A 25,235-nucleotide genomic window follows, 5' to 3' on the forward strand; every position below is an offset into this window, starting at 1 on the left:
TGTAGCCGGTAGTCTTGCCCGCTTCATTCTTCTCTGGTAATGCTGTTGAGTGTCCACGATAGGTTACAAGTTGAGTGAACTCCAAGAAAGTTGGGTCCCTTCCCCTCTCTCAACTACAGAGTTGTTGATTATAGTGGAGGGTGGTTGTTCCTGGTCCTTCTGAAATCCATGATCATCTCCTTTGTCTTGTCCATGTTGAGACTCAAGTTGTTAGTCTTGCACCATTTTCGAGATTTTCCACCTCTTTGTTGCTGATGAGGCCAACTACCGTTGTCATCTGCAAATTCGATGATACGATTGAAGCTGGATCTGATGATGCAGTCGTGGGTCAGTAGCGTGATAAGGAGCAGGCTGAGCACACTGCCTTGAGGTGCGCCAGTGCTCAGCTTGATGGTGCTTGATATTCTGCTACCGACCCTGATAGACTGGTCATTCGTTAGGAAGTCCAGGATCCAGTTACAGAGAGGGTTGTGGAGTCCCAGCAAGGACAGCTTCTCCACCAGCCTCTGGAGAATGATGATATTAAACGCCAAACTGAAGTCAATGAACAGCAAGCAGCCTGGCGTATGAGGTGTTGTTCTCCAGGTGGGTCAGGATGAAGTGAAGCGACAAGGCTATATCGTTGTCTGTGGAATGGTTTCTTCTATAGACAAATTGAAATGGATGCAGCATCCCTGGGAGGTGGGCTTTGATGCATTTCATCACCAGACGCTCGAAGCATTTCATATTGGTGGAGGTCAGTGGTCATCGAGGCCTGTTATTGTCACCCTCTTGGGTACTGGGGATGATGGTGCAGAAGAATACTTCTTTTAAAAATAAAGTAAGGTAGAAATAAAATTCCCTTATCTTAAAAAAAGGGAATTTATACTTTTCAGATCTATAATCAACGTTTACAATTTTCAATTAAACTCTCATTTAACTACTATAACTCTAATAAAAAAAGGAGACCCCCCAAATTTAATCAAACCCCCTCCTTCTAAAAAGGTTTTTTTGCCTTTATTTATTGTACTATGAACCATATTAACAACAATCTATACAAATGTTCCTCATTAATTATACACAGTGACTTTTTTTTCTCTAAAAATGTTAACAAATAATATACACATGAATCGAATGACAACATCCAGAAACCAGACAGCACATCTCATGACAATCCAAACATCTTAATTCTTGAAATTGTGATAGTAATCCATGAATGGGTCCCACATTTTATGAAAATTAAACTTTACATTTTTTTCTAAACCTAGGAAAGACCATTGGATATGAGTAGATGGAGTGTTGTCTTTTCATTTCATCAAAATTGCCCATCTAGCTATCAGAGAAGTAAAAGCTAACATTTGCTTTTGAGCTGAAGTCGATAGTATATCCTCTTGCGAATAACCAAATGAAACCATTAAGGGGCATGATTCTAATTTTATCTTAAAAATCACTGATCAAGTTTGAAAAATGTTTTTCCAAAATTTTTCTAAACTAGGGCAAGCCTAAAACATACGGATCAGTGAAGCCTCAAAAAATTTAAACTTATCGCATAGTGGATCAATATCCGAATAAAAGTGAGATAATTTAACTTTATTAACTCTGTGCATCTCAGAAATTGATCTGTCGTGCACAGAAATTAATCAAATTTAAAATAGTGTCCCAGTCCTCCTCTGCAAGTGATCAGATCAGATTCCACATCATTTTTTTTTTCAAACTTTTATTTGTTCAAAAAAACAAATAATATATGATGTATACAGCAATTAAACATGAACATATATATATATATATGACCCGAATCATGGGTCCTCTACCGGCACCACCTACGGCTCCTAGAACGCTTCCACCAGCGTTGTCTCCGCTCCATCCTCAACATCCATTGGAGCGCTCACACCCCTAACGTCGAGGTACTCGAGATGGCAGAGGTCGACAGCATCGAGTCCACGCTGCTGAAGATCCAGCTGCGCTGGATGGGTCACGTCTCCAGAATGGAGGACCATCGCCTTCCCAAGATCGTATTATATGGCGAGCTCTCCACTGGCCACCGTGACAGAGGTGCACCAAAGAAAAGGTACAAGGACTGCCTAAAGAAATCTCTTGGTGCCTGCCACATTGACCACCGCCAGTGGGCTGATAACGCCTCAAACCGTGCATCTTGGCGCCTCACAGTTTGGCGGGCAGCAGCCTCCTTTGAAGAAGACCGCAGAGCCCACCTCACTGACAAAAGGCAAAGGAGGAAAAACCCAACACCCAACCCCAACCAACCAATTTTCCCTTGCAACCGCTGCAATCGTGTCTGCCTGTCCCGCATCGGACTGGTCAGCCACAAACGAGCCTGCAGCTGACGTGGACTTTTTACCCCCTCCATAAATCTTCGTCCGCGAAGCCAAGCCAAAGAAGAAAGAATATATATATATATTTATATGAAAAAAGAAAAGAAAAGAACCCCCCCTTCAGCCAACTCTCCTAAGGAGAGCCATAAAAAAGAAAAAAGAAAGAATATTTAAAAAAAATTAAATATACATATTAAAATCTAATCAATATAAATTGAAATGTAAATATTCTGAGTATAGCTGCCACTTATTTCCACATCATTCTTGATCTTAACTAGTGAAGCTATCTTAAATCTGTCAAATTATTATAAATAATTGATATTGAACCTCTATGAAAGTTGAAAGTCAAAAATTAGATTAGGAATGTTTGTTTCAGAGATTTGTGGAAAATCAGAGATTGGACTGAATGAAGTATCTGACGTAAATATCTGGAAAAAAAATGACTATTAGGTAGTTTAAATTTTGCTGTCAATTGTTCAAATGAAACCTAATTATTGTGAATAAACAAAATCTTTAAAACTTTTAATACCATGTCTACACCAATCTTTGGAACCTGTATTTAATGAAGAGGATTGAAAAAGATGGTTACATTTCGGTATACAAGTTGACCTCCCCCCTTTTTCAGGCTCATTTTAAGGGTTTTATGGTATATCTGGCATATAATTTGACCCCAATTTTCTGGCTCCCTGAGGTGCTCCATTGACCGGCATATAAGTCAACCCCCCCCCCCCCCCCCCCCCCCAAGCTTGTGATGCCCGAGATGGGCCATTGATTACAGTCGGCTAGTGCAATCGTTTCATGAACAGGAAAAATCTGGTATTTTGCCAAAAAACAAAAATTGCAGAGAAACTCTCAAAATATCTTGATCATAAAGTTATAAGTTTTCATCAGTTTATTATATGGAACCCGCAGAAACACCAGTTTGCATTGGCAAATATCAGAAACATGGACCAAACCCCTGTGAATTTTGACATGATAGGCAGTAGAACAGTGGAATGGAAAGGTGTTAAAACTGCAAGCCAGAAGTACAGTCTATGAAAGGACCGGATTTACTGTGGTGTTATTGTGCATGGCTGATGGGATGAAGTTAAGACCCACGGTAATCTTTAAACGCAAAATTAAAGCGAAAAATAAATTCGCTGCAGGTATTTTTGTACCTTGAAAAAGGATGGATTGATGAAAATGGTGTAAAACTATGAATAGACAATGTGTGGAACAGGCAGCCAGGCAGTTTACACAAAGAACGGAGTTTGCTGGTCTGGGATATGTTTTGTAGCCTCTTAACTGAGAACACTAAAAATAGATTAGCACTATATAATACTTAACTGATGGTTAGCTCGGGTGGTTTGACGTCTATATTGCAACCTCTCGATGTTTGCTTGAACAAGCCATTCAAAGACCACGTGCGCGAGGAATGGAATACATGGATGTCGAGTGCAGAAAAGTCATTAAGAAAATTCGGGGCCATGTGTGCTATGTAACTTCGTGCTCAAGGCATGGGACAACGGTAAAGTAGAGACTGTGATAAAATCATTTAAAAAGTGTGGTTCTATCTTGTGCAGTTGATGGCACGGAGATGATTTATTGTGGGACACTGACGCCGAAGCTGTCTCATCAAATACAGACTGGGATCCATTTAATGACTGTTTCAACACTGAGAGTATGAATGAGCCTGCCGCCATCTTTGCTTCAGATGTTGATAGTGAGAGTGGTTTTTGAAGGGTTCAAAATGTGTTTTCAGACAAGAGAGTGAATTTAAAGGTTGCTAATTCTGTTGTTTTCAATAAAAATCTCAAAAGAAAATTTGTTGTAGTTGGTTTTTTTTGGTTTTTCAAGGGTCAACTTGTTTGCCAGATCACGTGGATTGGATTTTGAGCTGAATTTAATGTCAAAAGTAGAACTGGCGTACAAGTCGACCCTCAGTTTTTTTGAGATTTTTTTGGGGTTTCACGACTTGACTTGTAGATATAATAGGACTGACAAGAGAAAAACTCAGAAATTTTAAAAAAATTTCTAAATTGTGCTCATATTCTCAACCTTTGCCTCATTGTTGGATTGTCTGTCAATTTGGAAAAGGGTAAAAATGACCCTGAAAACGCCAACATAATATGAATTTTTAGAAAAAAAATCAAATCCATTTCTACCCAAGAAAGGCAGTCAATTAATTTATCAAAATATAACAAAAGGAGTAAATTGTATGTCTGAACTACCCAATAGTAGAATCTAAAATTTCAAATTTGTTTGAATATGAGCTTTATTTAAATGAGGTTGTTTTCCTTGCCATATGTACAAAGAAATAAGTGAATTAAAAAAAAGATTTAGGGGTAAAGATTGGTAGAGACTGAAAAGGATACAAAAATTTAGGTAAAATGTTCATTTTAATTGAATTGATACGTCCAACCATAGTGATCCTATGTTTTTAATCACTTTATTCATTCCTTATTTGCAGACTGCAGACAGTGCAAGTACTCTGGAAAGTTTGCTCTGATGGTATTCTATATTGTCATAATATCAAGCTAGAAAAACTGATAATCTGCCTTCTTGATTTTTTGGAAATGTAGATAATTTAACATCTGGTTTACTCTTTAGTTTAGAACGGAAGGGCAAGAGGACAGCCAAGGCGGGGTCTATTTTGTCAGGTGGGTGTGTGACTGGGGTCAGGGGCTAGAAAGCCAGGGGGTCAGGACCATGGTTTGCAGCTTGAGTAGGGATCTGTTGTACTTGTACACACCTCACTCCCTTCAACCTCATCTGGTTCACTGGAAAATTTGTTGCACTACCATGTAACAAGAAAAAAAAAGGTGAAATGAAAGTGTGTGGCAATACTAATAAAATGTTGAATAGTCTGGAAAGTGTGATGCTCTGACACCACTATAGTTGCAAGGATGTCAGATAATGGAGTTGCTGTATTTTAGAACGGTCAGTTGGTGCACATGTTTCACTCTACAAGTAGTTTCTGGCAATCCTATTTCTTGACACATCTCAGTGTGACAAAAGGTAGAGTGGAAGAGACTTTACAGAATATATACAGTACAACTCTGATTCTCAGAAATCCTCATTTATCCGAATATTTTCCGGACCTTGGGGCGCCGGCAGCAGTGGACCTCAGTGGGGAAGTGTTGGTGATAGGCGACGGTCAGCATTTTTTTTGGTGAGAATTAAACTTTAATGCTTAAAAAGCCTAACCATGTTTATTATTGAAACACTGTTACAAGTGATTTGCTGTTTTTTTTTTAAAAATGACCAGTTCTCTGAGGGGAAAAAAAAGTTTATCTGAAATGGGCTTGGTCCCAACCGTTTTGGATAATCGGAGTTGTACTGTAATATTTCTTTATTTTTGGTGCATTTTAAGTTTTTTTTTAAACTTAAGATTTTATCACATGAATAACATATAGGATTACATTAAAAAAAATTAAGAATAAAATAATAAAATTACAATACAGTATCAGTAATCTAAATAAACTATACCCTCCCCAATAATTATTACACATTAATAACCCAACTCAAATTAGTCCAACCCCCTTCCCCCCCCAAAATAAAGAGTGTAGAATTAATAAAGTTAATAATATGTGAGGGAAAAAAACCCACTTACAAAAAAAAACAAAAACATAACCGATTTAAAATACTAACAAAAAGAAAAGTAATTAATACTAAGATATCAGACTTAAAAAACATATTTAAATCAAACTTAAATGCATATATTTAACAAACAGAGTTAAGATTAAACATATTTAACTCAAACTTGATATAAAAAAATTAGTAAAGTTAGTAACATTATCAAAAATTCTTAAACAATAATCAATTCTTAAAAAAAAATTGTAGCATGATAAAAAAGATGAAAAAAACTTTCTCTATAGAGATAAACTTTCACCAAATATCAACTAACTTCACATCTATCATCATATTAGTCCATAAACCACCATCTTAAAACAAAATTCAAACCTCATTAAGCATTGTACAATTCAATTTTAGTACTCTTCCACCATTTTTCCCTTTTACTCTTGAATAGTTATCCAATAAAAGCTCCAATACCATATTTAAATATCCCCAATCATTACGTTAAAATTCAGATATCCAAATAATAAAAACACATGTGCATTTTAAGTTTTTGACTCCAGTATTGAATCTGCAAGAGTTACCAATGGTATGGGACATGAAAGAGCCACCCTTGAATATTTGTTTGATAGTCCAAGAAAGATTACTTTTGAAAACCCATGGCACTGCTAATTTGTCGTTATTTATCAAGATAAAAGTTTAAATGATTCAAGGCCTGTTATTAATGATAAAAAAACCCAGCAATTTATGAACATTTTTTTGCAGCATCCACATGGTGAGGGTCACTTTATGTTTGCACAGTTTTGATGAATGCTATTTTAGAAGTCTTTGACTTCTAAAACCAACACTGTAATATAATTTTTGATCATTTGGCAGGTCTTTAAAATTTTCTGCTACTTAAATTTTATTATATAATTTGTGTTTTAATCAGAGTAACCTTTCAGTAATACTGTTTCCAAGTTATTTTAATGACACTTGTAAATTTTACATTAGTTGTCATCTTGAGACATTTTCAGTTGATACTAAGAATTTTTAGTCCACTGTTAAGAGTTGCTAATTGTAAAGATGGCCCAGAATATTGCTGCAGTAGTTTCCTAGGACAGTGTCTTAGGCACAACCATTTTCAGCTGCATCAACTGTAAGATCAATAGTGGGGATGTTCACCGCATGCATAACTTTAAATGCATTCATCACTCCAAGCAAAAGAATCAGTCCGTGTCCATTCATACATGGGCTGATAATTTGCAAGCAAAGTTTACATCATAAAAATGCTGATGCTCAACAAGAGGGACTTCACTACTTTGTAATTCAATGGCAGTACAATTGCTGAGTCCTCCACATTCAATATCCTTCTGGACACTATTGATCAGCTGGAACAACAAGATCAATTTTATGACAATGGAGCAGATTAGAAGGTTGGCGTCCTGCAGAGAATGACTTGTCTCTCAATGAACATGATGGAATACAGTCAGCTTGCCTGGTTGAGTGGCAATCTAAGAACCCTTGAAGCCCAATACTATCTAAGGCATAACAGTCCATTTGATGATACCCCATCCACTCCTCTAAGCATTCATTCCCTTCACGGTAGCTGGGTGCTGTGGTTACCATCTCCAATAATGCATTGCAGTTAATCAGATGAGCTGCTTCTGTGATCCTATTTGCAACCTCTACTGCCAAGAGAGACGATGGTTTTTTAGAGTGTGAGAACACACAACCAGTATGTTCTCATCCAAGTTGTACACCATCCTGTCATAGAATTTGTTGGGTCCACACTGGATCTCCTTTCTCAAAGGCATCTTCACTGGAAGGACTTCAGTTTTTCGTGAAGGCAACCAGTTGCCAATTTATGAATAGTTGGGGAAGGAGAATAAATGCCAGCCTTGCCAGTGATGCCCAGATCCTGGGAATGGAATAAATAAAAACTAAAGCAAATGAAGATTAACTGAGAAAGTGGTGAGAAGGATGAAATGTCTTCCTTTTACTTGCTCGTGCTACATTTTTTTTTAACCTGTATTTATGAGTTGGCGGGGCAGAATAGGTACATCTGGTGTTAAATATCAGCTGTAGTAATGCTCAAGAAACACATGCACTGAAAAGCCAGATGAGGACTAATGAAATTATTTTCTTTTGTAGGAGAGTGAGGATGGGATAGAAGGTGATGGTGAGTACCATGACTAGAAACCAGGTTTATAATTTCTGTTATAAAACATTAAGATATTAATGGTTTGAACACTGCTGTTGTCCTACCTGCACTGAATTTGAACAGGGATTGTACTGAATAACTGAGCTTGGATTGTGTGCAATTTATGTAAGAAAATGAATTATTTCCTCTTCCTCTCCAAAGGTAGCATACGACAACTAGTTTTATTGTGGAGGGTTTTAGAACTCAAACCATGATATTCACAGCTCTTTTCGGGAGGAATCATTATACAAAATTCAGCAGTTTCCATTTCACCATCTCCTCATCCAGACACACAAGCAATCCATACTGTATTTTTCTCCTTTAATAACTGCACTGATGCGAATGCCAAATAAACAAGGATATAATTGAAGACCGTTAATATCAAATCTCATGGTGCACTGAACCATTAAGACCTGCATTAATCCCTCCATTTGTTTGGTGATGACTTGAATTGGATAAGTAGGCAATTGGTTTGAAAGAGATGTGTTTATTTGATGGATCCTGTTGTGTACCTTGGTGTTATTACTTCCATAATAAATGTGCTCATTTCTATTTAATTTCAGCTGTTGTTCTTTCAGACTATGAAAGTGCTGAAGAGAATGGTTCTCGGAAATCAGTAAGTAGCCAGTGATTATAAACTGAAATTATACGATGAGGCTTTCTGCAGTTGGTAGATTATCTATGAATACTGCACTTGGGCTGCTGCTATTAAGATGGGATACTGTTGTGACAAAGGTACAGTTCTTTGTCTTGTATGCGACCAATAATATATCTTCATTTGGCTTATCTTATTTGATAACAAGTAGTGCTGATTTACTTTGGGGTTTTATTATTTTTGCATGTCATTTGCGAGTCAAAGGTTAGGGCGGTCCATAAAAGCCATAAGCCATTTGGTCTATTGAAATCTGCTCTGCCATTCAAATCATGGCTGATGTATGTTCATCTCAGCTCCATTCCCCTGTCTTCTCCCTGTAATGCATTCTTTCTTTGTAGCCTTACAGTACTTAGTTGCTCTCTTCCAGCTGTACTCTGGCTCCTACTCCTGAGCTGTTCTTCCTGACAGGTTTCTCTTTGGTGAGAAATTGCTTTATCATCTGATTTCATTGAACCTTTTCCTATGTTCCTAAAGTTTTTTGATTGTTTCTATCCACTTTTCCAGAACTTCACTTTTTAAAAAAAAAACTTGTTCTGCTCTTGATTCTTTTCATATGATGGTTTTAAATTCTGTTTCTCCCTCTTGTTGTTTCGAAAAATAATTACATCAGATTTTTAAATTTGCTGTTATTTTAGTTTTTGAGATTGTATTATGTGAAGTACATGAATGAAAATATAATTTAGAATATTTTGAACTTTATATACCATTTTTTTAATGATTCAGGAATGAGGTGCAGTCCAAATAATATGTGAGAAATTATTGTTTTAGAGTACATCCATCCTTGGGTATTCAGGAGAAATTGCAACTGTGGTAAGAGAACAGACTGGTGTAGTTTCAAACTGTGGAACAAGATTTGGATTATTGCCTGACAGAAAATGTCAAAACAAATGCATTTTGTACTTGAAATCAATCCATGTTCTATGAGCTGAATTTATACTTTAATTGGGCAAAAATTCAGAGTGGGTTTGGGAGCAGGAAGGAAAAGTGCTAACTTGCTAGATGCAAGAGAATAAAACAATATGCTGTGTCTTAAGTAAATGCGCAATGCTAATTTCTAAGCCTATAACATAAAAATTAATTTCTGGCATACTATGTAATTCTGACTTGCTCTTATTTGAAACGGTCTGAATTGCTGTTCCCAAATTGACTTTTTCCAGATTGGTATTGTCACTCTGTTCACGTGGAAGATGACAACATGTCATCCTAAAATCTTATTGGTACAGTGATTATTTGTGGTAAATGTACAAATCTGTATACAAGTTGAACACATGCCATCAAGATCACTTAGATGATTTGCAAATAAACAATGACCATTTGAGCAAGTGGCATATGGCGCCTGGTAGAAGGCAGTCAAAGGCACTGCACTGAGGAGAATAGGTTGGGGACAGGATAACAGTGTTTGCATTCCTCCTTTGAGGCTTGAGCAAAACGGTGGGAACATTTGATCATGTAATGAACGATACCATCGAGCAATGAGCTGTATAAGAAAAAGTAGCTTGTTGAACATTGCACTTTGAATAAAAAAATATTTATTATCATAAAATCTTTTTACCATGCTTAAGCAAATATTTGTCTGTAGGAAGATGATGAAGAATATAGTGATGAGGAAATCCCAAAAGAGGAAACAAAAAGAACAAGTAAGGAAGGGAATGAGGATGAATCGTCAAAAGAGGGAAAGCTTGAAGAGAAAAGAGAGATTACTGGAGAGAGACAGAGTGGCGATGGACAGGTAACGTAAAATAATTCTCGTTCAGAATTGTCAGGACAGATAGATTTGATAATAAGTCTAACAGAGTAATTTATTTATTATGATAATATATGCAAAATAATATAGATATCACAAGCACAAGAGAGAAAAGTACAAATTACATAGGGCACTGCGGAGGGTGGTAGATGTGGGAATACTGATGCATAATTCCTTGAAAGTGGCACCAAACGTAGACCGGATTGTAAAGAGAGCTTTTGGCATATTCTTCTTCTTCATTGATCAATATATTGAGTACAGAAGTTGGGATGTTATGTGGCAGTTAGTGTGAGATATTGGTGAGGCCAAATTTAGAGTATTATGTGTATTTTTTTGTCAGAAAATATATCAGTAAGATTGGAAGAGTGCAGAGAAAAATTTACAAGGATAATCATTAAGCTACATTGTTTTTAGACATACAGCACAAGAACAGGCTCTTTTAGCCCACGAGCCCATGCCGCTCAATTAACCTCCAACTCTGTTTCTTATGAAGGGTGGGAGGAAGCTGGAGTACCCAGAGGAAACTCACGCAGATACAGGGAGAATGTAAAAAGTCCTTACAGTGCTGGATTTGAACCTGGGTCGATGGCGCTGTAAAAGCAATGCGCTAACTGCTACACTAAACGTGCCACAGGAACTTGAAGAGCTAAATTGGAAGGATATGTTGAATAGGTTAGCACTGAGAATGAGGGGAGATTTGATAGAGGTAATCACAATTGAAGGGTATAGATAGGATAAATGCAAGTAGGTTTTTTCCACAAAGGTTAATTGAGATAAGAATGAGAGGACATGGGTTAAGGGGAACTTCTTCACTCAGAGGGTGGTGAAAGTGTGCAACAAGCTGCCAGCAGAATTTGTAGATGAGTTCTATTTCAAAATTTAAGAGAAATGGGGATAAGTGCATGGATGAGTATGGAGGTCTATTGTCCAGGTGCAGGTCAATTAACAGGACTAGACCAAATAATAGTTTGGCATGGACTAGGTGGGTTGAATTGCCTGTTTCTGTGCTGTAGAGTTTGAAGTTGTGTAGCCTTTAAACTGTGCCTCCATAGTTGTAGATTCTTCCACAGGTGGTCCAGTTCTCTCTGCATGCACCCTGCCCAGACCCCAAGGACATTTTGTGTATTTTGGGTGATGTAATCTGGTATTTGCTGCTCTAAAGATATCATTTTGTACTACATTTTCTCCCTGTAGGAAAGCACAGAACCTGTTGAAAATAAAATGGGTAAAAAGAACAGACGGCAATTGGATGATGATGAGGATCGGAAAAATCCTGCGTATATTCCGCGGAAAGGACTCTTCTTTGAGCATGACCTAAGGGGACACACTGAGCCAGAGGAAGTGAGGTTTGTCATCAGACTAGAGTCTGTTCCAAGGGAACTGAGAAAATATGAAATTGTAAATTGATATTTGTTGATAATGTCTTAGACCCTGTAATCAACAATGATCATACTTATTTGAAGAAGAAAACTCTATATAAAGGACAGCAGTTGGAGCAATACTATTGCAGTCTCAGCGACCCGGGTTGAAATCCACTGCTGTCCATAAGGAGTTTGTACATACTCCCTATATCTACGTTGGGCTCCAGTTTTCTCCCATGGGTTAGTAGGTTCATTGATCACCTGGGAAGCACTGTTCCATGTTGTATCAGAACAGGTAGGTGGTACTAGTGAAGTTGCACTTAAATTGGTGCGGACTAGAAGGGCCGATTATAGCCTGTTTCCGTACTGTGATTCTTGTGTGTGTGTGTATATAAAAAAATATATATAAATAAATAGAGAGAGAGAGATATATATATATTTATATATAGTGTGTGTGTGTGTGTGTATTAATAGTATTAATAGTTTTTTTTTGATCACTCATCTAATCCAAGATCTGGCAAGTACATTAAGCTGTTTCCCATAACATTTCTGATGCCAGCATTAGCTACATTATCTTGAATCCATGAAGTTCATTACTATTGAAAAGTGATCCAAGATGCTACCCAGAGGAGTAATTTAAGTAAAATAAAGGTAACAAAATAAAGGCATGTTCTAGTTGTGCCCCGATCTCTAAGATTGATTTATAGAATTTCTTGAAGAGAAATCTGGTGGGTTGAAGAGGATTATTGAGAGACTTCCAGAACATGGACCCAACAAGTCAAAGCAATCAGATAAGAGAGATACACTCCCTACATGGCTGAGCCAAGAGTATGGAGGAAACAGCACAGTGGAGCTGTAGAAAGAGCAGCTATCTTGCAGTTCTAGAGACTGGAATTAAATTATGAACTCTGCCTGCATGGAATTTGCACAATCTTCCTGAGAATGTGTGAGTATCTGCCAGGTTCTTTGTTCCTAACTGTAGAACGATGTGCCAATTGGGTTGTAAGTGTATAGTAGGGCATAAGTGGAAGGATAAGATTGCTCTGAGAGTAGGTATCTACTTGGTAGACCAAATGGTGGTTTCCCATGTCATTAAGAAATATGTGTATTAGGGTGGATAATTTTGAAAATGATGAAGAAATGAATTAAAGCAAGTCGCATTAAGGAATGCAAGTGCTCTTTTTGCTGAGGATGGTTATGGGAAAATGAGCTCTGTCAAGGATTGAATAGATCTGGGTATGAATGGTCATGGACGGGAGTGGATAGAATTGATGATAACGGTATGAAGTTAGTGGCAGTGTCTAAGGTTTATTGCAATTATTTTCCTTGAAAAAATTGAGACTTAATCATAGAACACTACAGCACATAAAACAGGCCATTTGGCCCCTCTAGTCTGTGCTGACCATCTTGCTAGTCCCACCTGCTCCCATTCCATAACCCTCCATGTATCTATCCAATTTATTCTTAAAACTTAAGAGTGAACCCTCATTTACCACATCAGATGGCATCTCATTCCACACTCCCACTGCTCTCTGAGTGAAGAAGTTCCCCCTAAAGCCCTTTCATCTTAAAACACGACCTCTCATATTTATCTCCCCCAATCTAAGCGGAAAAAGCCAACTCGCATCCACTCTGTCTACACCTCTCATAATCTTGTAAACCTATATCAAATTTCCCCTCGTTCTTCTTCGCTCCAAGGAATAAAGTCCTAACCTGTTTAATCTTTCCCTCGACTCCTGAAGACCTGGCAACATTGTAGTAAATTTTCTCTGCACTCTTTCCTGTAGTTAGGTGCCCAGAACTGCACACAATATTCCATATTTGGCCTCACCAATATCTTAAACAGCTTTAACAGTACATCCCAACTCCTATACTCAATATCTTGATTTATAAAGGCTCAAATGCCAAAAGCTTTCTTTACAATCCTGTCCACATGTGATACCACCATCAGGGAATAATGTATCTGTATTCCCAGATCTCTCTGCTCCTCTGCACTCCTCAGTCCCCTAACATTCACAGTGTATGCCCTACTTTGGTTTGCCCTTCCAAATGCATCACCTCACATTTGTCTGCATTAAACTCCATTTGCCATTTTTGGCCCATTCTCCCAATTGGTCCAGATCTCGCTGCAAGATTTGAAAATCATCCTCACTGTCCAAACACCTCCTATCTTTATGCCATCAGCAAACTTGCTGATCCAATTTATCACATTATCATCCAGATCATTGATATAGACAACAAACCACAATAATCCCAACATGGATCCCTGAGGCACACTGCTAATCACAGGCCTCTAGTCTGAGAAGCAATCATCCACTACCACTCTGTTTTCTCCCACACAGCCAACGACGAGTCTAGTTTCCAACCTCTCTACCTAGTGTCCATACCTAGCCTTCTGGACTAACCTCCCATGTGGGACCTTGTAAAAGACTTTACTAAAGTCCATGCAAACAACATCGCAACCTTTCCTTCATCTACCTTCTTGGTAACCTCCTTGAAAAACTCTACAAGATTTGTTAAACATGACCTGCCATGCAGACTATTCTTAATCAGCCCATGACTGTCCAAATACCTATATATCCTATCTCTCAGAACTCCTCCCAATAATTTACCCACTACTGATGACAGGATCACCGACCTATAATTACCTGGTTTATTTTTGGAGCCTTTTTAAAACAATGGGACAACGTGAGTTACCCTCCATTCCTTTTGATTAATTTATGAATTGATTAATCAAGATTGAATGTCAAGTTGGTGCCATGGGATGTGGAGGAATCAATCGGGTTTGGTATTTAAAGTGTGAAAGCAAGCCCGATGACTTTGGGCACACCAAAGGCTGTGTTATAATGATGGAAGAAGTGAGAGGTAGTTCCTTTGGGATAGTAATGGAACAGAATGAGAAGTCATTGCTTTGATATCTAAAAGTTAAATTGGAAACAGCTGTTCCATTGAGTTAGAGGCTTTCGAGGAGAATGGTTGCTTCGTATGTCAAAGACTGCAGCAAGAAGGGAACTTGTACAGTATAAGTCATTTATGAGTGCTTTAATGCATGTGATTAATTAGGGAATTTAACAAGTTTGGATGTTAACATAACCACTTCAGAGAGTTGTATAGCAATGAAGCTGGCATTTTGGCCCATTGAGTCCTTGTCAACTATCAATACTCTGGTCTGCTCAGTTTTCAATTTTGGCTGGTGCTTCCACAAACATTGAATTGTTTTTCTCTTTTTTTTCTTCTCCAGGCCCAAAGTCCGACAACGCAAGCTATGGAAAGATGAAGGTCGATGGGTGCACGATAAATTCCAGGAAGATGAACAAGCACCTAAATCCAGAGATGAACTTATTTCCCTGTATGGTTATGACATTCGGTCAGACAGAAATCCTGATGAAATAAGGCCACGAAGGATTAGGAAGCCGAGGTTTGGACAATTTTGAGAATTTGAACATTGAGAAAGCTGATGAAATATATATAAAATGCGTGGTCATAATTCCTAAATCAATAATTATTCACAATGTTTCATGCCTTTCACGCTTCCATTTTTCCCTCCCATATAATGGTGTACACTTCACTCTTTCCTCTTAGCGTGTACTACTTGGGTACAAACTATAAAACTAAGAAAGGAAGTTAGAGTTTGCAGCATAAGGAAGGTTTGGAGATGAATTACAATGTGGTAACTTGAGAGAATGATACCAGGTTTCTGAAAGATTGGATGGGAGTTTTCTGGTTTTGTATGCTGAGAAAAACTTCTGCTGTTGGACTACTATGGGAGATAATGGGGGTTAGTCATTGACAAGGATGTCTGTCCTTTTGATAAATATTTGTGGCTTTGATTTGGATGTTCTGGGCAGCAAAATTTACAATCGTCACCATGTTTTTTTTAGGGGGGGTGTGAGTGGTGAATAAGCTGGTGTATATTGTGAGAAATCAGAGCTAGTAGAATGGTTAGCAGAATGGGCTGAAAATTAATACAGAGAATTGTATAAGCACCTTAGATGAAAGAGTGAGAAGACAGTTCAGTGGCACAGGTTCTATCACAGCTTTGTGGGGGGCGGGTGCGGGTGTTGGTTGCTGAGTGAAATGGTCTGAAATATGTTAGTGAAAAGTTAGTGAAGTAGAACTTAAAGGTCCCATTATTATGTAATACGACATTTAGAATGTAACAGACATGAAATTCTTTAACTTTGTCTACCATAAGGAAGACGGAGAGTCGCCACTTTGTCCAGCGCCCCTCACAGAAATGAGGCCCCAGCAAGGAACTAACTCGCCATCGCGATCCCTGTTTTACAACACCAGTGCTCTAACCACTGAGCTATCGTAGTATATGGAATACTGAGCTTCGTAAATAGTCTAAAGGCTGAGGGGTGATGTTCAATTTACATGAAGTGCTGGTACAGGTACACAATCCTTTATCCGGAACCTTTGGGGGACAGTGTGTTCCGAATTTCAGATTTTTCCAGATTTCGGAAAGCCCTCCCAAATTGTGCTGCCTATCCATCCCCACCCCCTTCCAGTCGCCCGGCAGTCTCCCTCGGTGGCCCGGACGCCATCCCCGACCGCCCGGCCACCTCCCCCAACCGCTGGTCCCCACTTGCCGGATTTTGGAGCTTTCTGGATTTTAGGTGTCCAGATAAAGTATCGTGTACCTGTATAACCATGAAATCATTTGTGGCTGCCACACTCAAAGGAGAATGTGAAGGTTTTAGAAAGGATGTGGAAGAAATTTACCAGAATGTTTCCAAGGGTCAGAGATTTCAGCAACAGGATTATACTGAAGAAACTATAATTGTTCTTTTTGAGCAAAGAAGATTGGAAAAATTTGATCAAGGACAGCAAGACAAAAATGGTTTTCGATTCAGCAGCAAAAACATGAAAACAGCAGATGATGTGAGGCGTGATCTGGTGCTTGTTGTTGGGGGGGCTCAGCCAGAGCTTTCAAATAAAGTAAAACCAATTCTAAAAGCACATGAGGTCAGGAAAAATTCTGTGGCGATAAAGGCATTTAATGTTTCAGGTCCCACCTGCCTGCTCTCTTTCCAAAAGCTATTGGACAGGTATCTGAAGGAAAATATTTTGTGTGTCTGTTGGGAAAGAGTGACAGAATGGAATTTGAGTGCTTGGGTTCTGGCATTGGGCTTGATGGCCCAAATGGATGCCACATGCTGTGTAATTCTGTGGAGCAAGTTGAGGCAAGCCTTAGTGTAGCAAAATCTGTGTAACAGAAAGCCAGCATGATCTATGTACTTGATTACTTTTGTGTTTGTAGATTTAAGAAACTTTTGTTATTTTCTGGAAGCTTATCCAGTGATTTCTTTTAATGAGCTCGCCCTTAAGAAATAGGAGCAGGAGAAGACTATCCAGCCTGCCATTCAATGGCTGATCTGATGATAGATGGGTAGAAATGAGCCTGCCCTTTCCCCATATCTCTTCATTCCCCTACTTGTCTTAAATATATTTACTGAGGTCGCTTCCACTGCTTCAAAGGGCAGCAAATTCCACAGATTCACCACGCTCTGGGAAAAGCAGTTCCTCCTCATCTCTGTCCTAAATCAACTACCCTGAAACTTGAGGCTATGTCCCCTAGTTCTGGTCTCCCTCACCAATGGAAACAACATCTACCTCAATCTTATCTATGCCTTTCATAATTTTGTATTTTTCATTCTTCTAAAATTCAGCAAGTAAAGTTCCAGACAACTCCTTCTCTCCTCATAGGCTTATCCCTGGAATCACCTGGTGAACCTCCTCTGCACCGCCTCCAAAACCAGTGCAACCTTCCTCAAGTAAGGAGACCAGAATTGCACACAGTCCTTGGAGGATAACTAAAATTGGTATTTGTATGTATATAAAAGGTTAACTTGATGCTTAGTTCCCTTTTTTTTTTGAAAGGTTTAGAAGTCCTCAAAGTCGAGACCCCGATTGGATGGATGAACCACCACCAAGGCCTTACCTACGTAAAAGCACAAATAGCATTCCTCCTGCAAGAACTTTCAACAGAAGGATGGGAGGGCCAGAACGGCGATCTCCAGCAAAAAGCTACTCTAAAAATGTTTCTTATAACAATGATCACGAGAATGTGAAACCAGTTGAAATAAACAGTTCAAGAAGTTATCACTCTTCAGAATTGTCCACCAGTGAAAATAAAATGGATGCAAAGAACAGTGATTGCACAATAGAAAGTGTGATTGTAACAGACAGTTTACTATCAGTGAAGAGTAATGGTGTGACAAGAGAAGATGGATCCATCCAAAACCAATCTCTTCCTACAGAGAACGTACCACAGATACCAGAGAAAACAATAGAAAAGAAATCCTATTCTCGTATTCGAAGGACCAGGAGCAAAGTTCCTGAGGTAGGAAAGCCTGTGGATGATACTCCTGTCCCAGGTTTGGTTGCTTCACCTCAACAGATATCCGTTCAACCTGCCCCCACACCAACATCAAAAGCTGGCTCATGGGAGACTTCACCTGTAGACTCTCCTGTGACTGGGCTAGAATGTGAGATGACCCAAATTAATTTGTCAGGGAAAAACTGGACTCCAAATAGTCAATCGCAATACGTGCAACCAAGAGAACTTGGGGGTAAGTTCTGATGCAATTTAAATTTCTGCCTGAGCATTTGAGGTGACTTGTATTAGTACTACAGCAATGTTTATTATGAGTGTTCTTGATGGTGCGAGGGTGTTTCACTTTCTCTCTAATACAGCATGATGTTGAGCAGAGATGACTGGTCATTGATAATACATTGTGTGATGACTTGATCCCTCGAACTATGCTGTTTAGTAATTGTTGCATACAATGCAAAATTGTGTTTCTTTCAGGAATTCCCAATGCGCTACACATCACTGCTTCTGCTCAATATAACAGAGTGGAAGAAATGGTAAGATAAATAAGTTTGTATAATTATGATAATATTTAAACTAACATGTAATTCAGTGGAACCAAATAGTCTGATCACTAACTATAAACTTGTTGGTAGAACACAGGATTAATTTTGAAGCATAATTTTTCTCAAACATTCCATAAGTGTTTGCTTCTATGGATATTATCACTGCTGCCTGCATTTTTTAAGGGGAACCATTTAAGGAAGTATTATTAGAAAATACAGCTTTTGTGGATGTGTGTCGAGTTGTGCACTATTATGGGGACACATGCATGCAATGGCAGAAGCTGGTTAATTTGGTTGGAAGTTCAACCAAGTGCAAGGCTAGAAGCAGACAAGATAATGGTGATTAAGAGGCTTCTAGATAGACACGTGAATATGCAGGGTATGGAGGAATATGAATCCTATGCAGGCAGAAGAGGTGTCATTTAAATTGGAATCGTGCATGGCACAGGAATTGTGTTCAGCACAGACATCTTGGGTTGAAGGTCTTGTTCCTGTGCTATATTGTTTTATGCTTTATAATATTGTACAGGACATCAGACTGCATCTTCCCCCTTTCAACACATGAGTGCATACTCCTGCAGAACAAACTTTGTAAAGTTCTGGATAAAATAGTTAACGTATAGATTTTAAAACATTGTTATGGTGGACTATGATGGTCCATAATCACTAAACTTTGCAACAGGGTGGAAAAAAACATTTTGTTTTTAAATGTACCATTGGTTTACCAAAATGTAACTATAGGTTTTAAATTTATCTAAAGCACAATGACTTCTGTATGTATGTGATGAATATTAAAAATCACCTGAACTTGTTAAATGTGCAAGGTGACGCTTCTGCAGTGTTAGTGATGCTGAAGGGATGATCCATAAGGACATGAGTAGAAAAAGAGGGGGATGGTGCATGACTTTGTTTTATAAAATAGTGATTGAAACTTTGACATCTGTGGCTTCCTAATTGAATGTCTCGCAGGGCAGCCAAGCAAGGCGGGCAAAACGTTACTCATCACAACGACAGCGACCTGTACCTGAAGCGCCCCCACCTCCACCACCAGCTCCTGCACCAGCTCTGGGCCCGGCCCCAGCTCCAGGGCCCACTCCGATGCACATTGGCCTCGTGGAAGGACACTATTATGACACGTGTAAGGGGAATGTTTGAGGTTTTTTTTAAACCTCAAATTTCAAATTATTTTCTTTGTCAAATAAAATACCAGTAGGAAATTCACAATTTGGCTTGGAATCCCATTTAAAAGAAGAATCAATTTTTCATTTGGATCAATAAAATAACTTTGAGAATAGATTGAGCGTCTTAAAGAGTTCTAGCTCATAAATGAGTACGTTTAGAGTTCTTGTGTAAAACTATCACCATATTGTTAAATCTTGGGAAATGTATCGTAAAAATTGAGTCCATTCAATTCATAATGTTCATGCTGGCTGAAGAAATGCTTATATGGCCCAATCTTGCCTTTGGCACATAATAAATGGCCTGCAAGTCATAGTTCTTGACATACACATCAGTTATTTTAAAATCTGATGCAAATACATGCACCTACCATAATTTGAGGCACTAAGATTCAGACCCCTTATTACCTTTGGGTTAACAGTATTTTTCCCCTTATTCTCCCCTCTAATCCTTCCACCAAGTTCTTTTAAATCTTTGCCTCTGTTATTTTGCTGATTAAAAATGGATCATTACTCTGTTCAGCCCCCTCAAGTTTCTATGAATACATCCCTCATTTATTTCTTAAGCCTAAAATGTGAAGAAAAGTCAGATAAGTTAACAAGTACAATTTTCTGTCCCTGGCAATATTTTTGTAAAGTTCCTTTGCACCCACTCCAATATAATCACATCTTTCCTGAAATGCTGGATCTTGATGCAGCGTTCACTGAATGGAGAATGAAGTCTTAGCAAAACCTTGATCTTCTACAGAACTGTCTAATAAAAGGATGTATTTCATATGCAGTTTAACCTCAGTTATCTGTGCCATTATCTTTTAAGATCTGTGAACATGCACCACAATATCCTTTTCTGTTTCCATAATCCTCACTAGTCTCCTATTTGTTGTGTATTCCCTTGCCATGTTTCATACCTCGTGTATTGCCTCATTTTCTGGATTATATTCCATTGAACTTTTTTGAGTAAGGAATCGAAGGGTTTTGCCCTTTCTGTCGACCATGTTGTGTCATATGCAAGCATCTTTATTATATCCCCTACATTTAACTTTAAAATCATAAATGCATATCAAAGAAAGAGACTAATTGCTGAGTTATCTATTGGATATATGCATTCAAGTAAATGAGGCGAAATGAAAGGCAGTGTTGCAGCCGCTAACCGGGGTGCGACCCAGAAAACAAGATGGCCGACAACCGCACAGACCCTTCAGGGGCCAAGGAGCAATGGTGGGAATGCCGACCAATCCAAAGCTGGCGCTGTTGTGATGTCACTCCTGTCATCAGCAGCAAGGAGAGAATATAAGCAGGGCTGCCAGTGCAATAAACCAGACTGACTTGGGTGTGTGTAATTCTTTCCACACTTCGTGGTAGCGCGCACGCTACATTGATGACCCCGGCAGGTTCAATCGCTAGTTAGACCCAAAGATGACAGACCAGGCAGCTCTTTACACTATTTTGTTGAAGCTGCCGACACATGGTTCGAATAGTTCCACCTCCGACAGATCAACGCCGACGACACACGTTACTACTACGTGGTGAACTCGCTTGACCAGGACACAGCAGCAAGGGTCGTCGACTTCCTGTGGCAGCCTCTGGAGCAAGGCAAATACAATGCCCTCAATGAGCTATTAACTCGCACCTTCGGACTCTCCAGGTTTTTTTTTTATTAATAGGGTGACGCCAGGACTTTTCAAACAATGCCCCTGGGGAAGCCAAATTACCTGCCCCCCACCTCGACTCCGTTATTCTGTCCAACAACACATTTACACGGATCCTAGCAGAGTTCTCTTCGATCGTGGTGTCAGTTTTCCTCCGTCGAACTGAAGCACAGGGTAAGGCACCACATTCTCACCAAGGTAGGGTGTTCTCAAAAGTTGAGCTCATCAGGGTCTATCACTAAATCCCAGTCCATCCCAGTGAAATCACTAAAACTACCATCATTACCCTTTTTGGACTTTGAGTTCCTGAAAATGCCCTTTGGAGTTAAGAATGCAGCCCAGACCTTCCAGAGGCTGATGGATGTGGTGGGCCGGAATCTCCAATTTGCATTCATCTATTTGGACGATATTCTCATCGCCAGCTGCAAACACACAGAGCACGTGGCCCATCTAAGGTGACTGCACCCAGCTGCAGGAATTTAGACTAATGATAAATCCTGCTAAGTGCCATTTTGGGTTGGAAATTATTTTCTGGGGCATCTGATCAGCAGGCACGGAGCGAAACCCCTACCTGAAAAGATAGAGGTTGTTTGTCACTTCACCAAACCCCGCACGGTGAAGGGGTTATCAGAATTCACTGGTATGATTAATTTTATCACCGAAAGCGGTGGACAGTGCTCCAATTGGCAGTTCTGGGGGGGGTGGGGGGGTCGTGTAGTGCCCTGCTAACTGGAATGCAAACTGGTACACAAGATGGCTGGTGACCGCACAGACCCTACGGGGGCCATCTACCTTCGTCCCAGGTGATGACCCGTACAGTGGGGAAACAACGAGCAATAGCAGGAATGCTGAGGCCGGCGCTGCTGTGACATAGCTCCTGTCGTCAGTAGCGGTGAGAAAATATGAGCAGACCAGTGTAATAAATTAGTCTTCAACTTCGACTTCTTGGGTGTGTGTCATTCTTTCCACACTTTGGCAGTCAATTCAATGAAGAATAAATAGCTTTTCATAGAAAACTGATTAACCTTGTAACAAAAAAGTTAGATATTTTAAAATGACCATTCATTCATTTAATTACATTTTTTTAAAAAAGATACTGAAAATCTGAAATGAAAGGATAGACTGGATAGTTACATGGAGAGGAGAGGAGAGGACTGGAGGGGTATGGACCGGGTGCTGGTCAGTGGGACTAGGAGGGTGGGGATTTGTTACGGCATGGACTAGTAGGGCCGAACTGACCTGTTCTGTGCTGTAAGTGGTTATACGGTTAAAATGCTGAAACGCTCGACACCTCAGATATCGAGCCTGAAAGGAGAAACGGTCAACATTTCAGGTTACAGAGCTGGACTTCAAGGATGGCATTCCTGGAAAAGAAGAGGCAGTGATTTCAATAGTAAATGAAATCATTAACATTATGGGAAGGGAATTCTGAAACATTATGCAAATATTCTTAAATTAACCTAAATCCAATGACTTTGGTAATGCAAGTAGTTTTTAAATGCTCTGTTTCTGAATCAGTAATCTGTTCACATAATCTAAACTATGCCTCCTGTTTGCAGTACAATTTCAAGGACCAATTTATACCCACAGTGAAAATCCAGCTCCTCTGCCACCTCAGGGCATGATTGTCCAACCGGATATGCATCTTCCTCATCCAGGTACTCTTTTAAACCAAGAATGGGATGTAGAATATCATTCAGATGTACTTGGCAAGCCAGGGAAATTTTTAATTTTCATTGAAAAGCTACAAATATGGATTATCTAGTTAGATTTGCATTTGATTACCTGAGAATGTTGTCTTATCACCCTTGTTTCAATGCTTATCTTTTGGAATCTGTTAGAACCCAAGAACAGTGGTTCTCAACCTTTTTCTTTCCACTCACATACCACTTTAAGTAATCCCTATGCCATCGGTGCTCTGTGATTAGTAAGTGATTGCTTAAGGTGGTATATGGGTGGAAAGAAAAAGTTTAAAAAACACTGTTTTAATAGTCCCTAATTGACTTGTTATGTGCATGGTTTCAGAACTCCAAAGGAAATGGACCAATGACCATTTTTCACAAGCAAAATATTTCAGTCACAATTGGATCTAGAGCAGTGATCCTCAACCTTCTCTTCCCACTCACATAGCACCTTAAGTAATGCCTTACTAATCACAGAGCACCAATGACATAGGTGGAAAGAAAAAGGTTGAGAACCACTGCCCTAGAACATTACAACACAGAAACTGGCCCTTCTAGTCTGTACCTAGTCCCACTGACCTGTACCCAGTCCAGAGATCTCCATACCCATACCCCTTTCACCCATGTACATGTCCAAATTTAAATGTGAAAATTGAGCTTGCATTCACCCCTTAAGCAGGCAGCTTGTTCCACACTTGCACTTCTTTATATGTAAAGTTCAAGATCCAATTTATTGTCATGTAATAAAGTGTCATATTTCACTTTTTTCCTGCTGTAAGACAGACAGATTCGCCATTGGCAGAAATTGCCTGAAGTGCCTCTTGCAGTCAAAGAAAGAGAAGCAAGAGTCTTCCCCCCCCCCACCCCACCAGAGTCCAAGTGTCCGTGGATTCAATGCTTCCGCAGCTACACAGAGTCCAGTTCAAACCATCGGCAACCTGAACTCCCGATTCGAACCTCTGATATGATCAGGAACCCTTCGGCGCACTCGACACCCTCACATCCTGGTCTCTAGCAGCCCACAGCTTCTGTGGTTCCTTGCTGCCTCTTAACTTAACCCCCTTTCTAATTCTAAGCACATGTGTATGTGTTCAGGAAAGTTCTTTTTCACTGTCCAATCATTCACTTTTCACTTCTCCAAGTTCACTGGGATCGGGCAATTTCCATACTGTGCACAGAATTAAACATTTATGATCTTCAGGCTCTGGTGCTTTAACTTAAGTTGTTACCACTCAGGAAGATCTTTGTTGGTTTCAGAGAGAGATTTGTTGTTCGTTGGACACACACAAACTGATTTCCTTCAATCAGCCACTCCAGTGTCTTGCTGAAGAAACTTGCCCCCTTTTGGGTTTTTCCAAAAGATAACCTTCTTCCAAGTTACCACAGAGTTCTTCTTTTTCCCCTATTTCAGGAGAAACGCAATAACCAGCCACAGTCTCTGCAATCGACTACAGTGATTTGTAATAGGCTGAATTCGGAACTCAAAACCCCTCTTGAAATGGGGTCGTGCAACAGATCTGCAAACTTGCAGTCTCTCTGTCTCTCTCCCAAAGAATCAATGTTTTCTTCCTGTTTGCAAAACCACGTGACCCCTCTTGGAACAGCAACCTTCAACCAGCAATTAAACTTCTGGGACCAGTCTTAATAGCAAAAGAAGTTCAGTTCTTGAGCCTGGGGACTGTACAAACCTGCTGATCCATTAACACCTACTTGTAAAACTCTCACAAGTAACCTCCCATTGACTCAGCAAAGCCCTTTGGAGACATGAAGCCCACTCCTACAAGGCACTTGAGATGTTTGTGAAATGTGATCCAACAACTAAACCTCAGAATCTTCCCCTTTTAAGATATATTTCATCATAATTTTATTAACCCATTCCGTAACAACATCTCATGGGTGCTGCCAAATAAAATTACCGTCGGTTCCTTTAATGGGCCATTCAAAACCTGTACAGAGCCGATGGCAATCAGACTGGGTGTTTGGGCCCCGCAGGAGTGCTGTGTCTCCACTACCTGCTCTACGCGGGTCTGCAGCAGCA

The 25,235-nt window shown here is 39.5% G+C and overlaps 1 protein-coding gene across 3 annotated transcripts in view; it reads left to right on the top strand.

Annotated features, from left to right (window-relative positions):
* casc3 (casc3 exon junction complex subunit) overlaps positions 1 to 25,235 on the top strand; it is a 43,522-nt gene that overhangs the window by 12,003 nt on the left and 6,284 nt on the right. The window contains exons 2-10 of one of the 3 annotated variants that reach the window (XM_069906824.1): positions 7,998 to 8,025; positions 8,610 to 8,662; positions 10,281 to 10,430; positions 11,640 to 11,791; positions 15,048 to 15,224; positions 17,696 to 18,381; positions 18,621 to 18,679; positions 19,658 to 19,826; positions 23,075 to 23,173. In XM_069906824.1, coding sequence (XP_069762925.1) covers positions 7,998 to 8,025; positions 8,610 to 8,662; positions 10,281 to 10,430; positions 11,640 to 11,791; positions 15,048 to 15,224; positions 17,696 to 18,381; positions 18,621 to 18,679; positions 19,658 to 19,826; positions 23,075 to 23,173 — 1,573 coding nt within the window. Of the gene's footprint in view, positions 1 to 7,997; positions 8,026 to 8,609; positions 8,663 to 10,280; positions 10,431 to 11,639; positions 11,792 to 15,047; positions 15,225 to 17,689; positions 18,382 to 18,620; positions 18,680 to 19,657; positions 19,827 to 23,074; positions 23,174 to 25,235 lie in introns of all 3 variants that reach the window. The other 2 variants (XM_069906823.1, XM_069906826.1) reach the window with 2 other exon arrangements.

This window comes from Narcine bancroftii, chromosome 12 (genome assembly GCF_036971445.1).
Source record: "Narcine bancroftii isolate sNarBan1 chromosome 12, sNarBan1.hap1, whole genome shotgun sequence".
NCBI classification, from domain to species: domain Eukaryota; kingdom Metazoa; phylum Chordata; class Chondrichthyes; order Torpediniformes; family Narcinidae; genus Narcine; species Narcine bancroftii.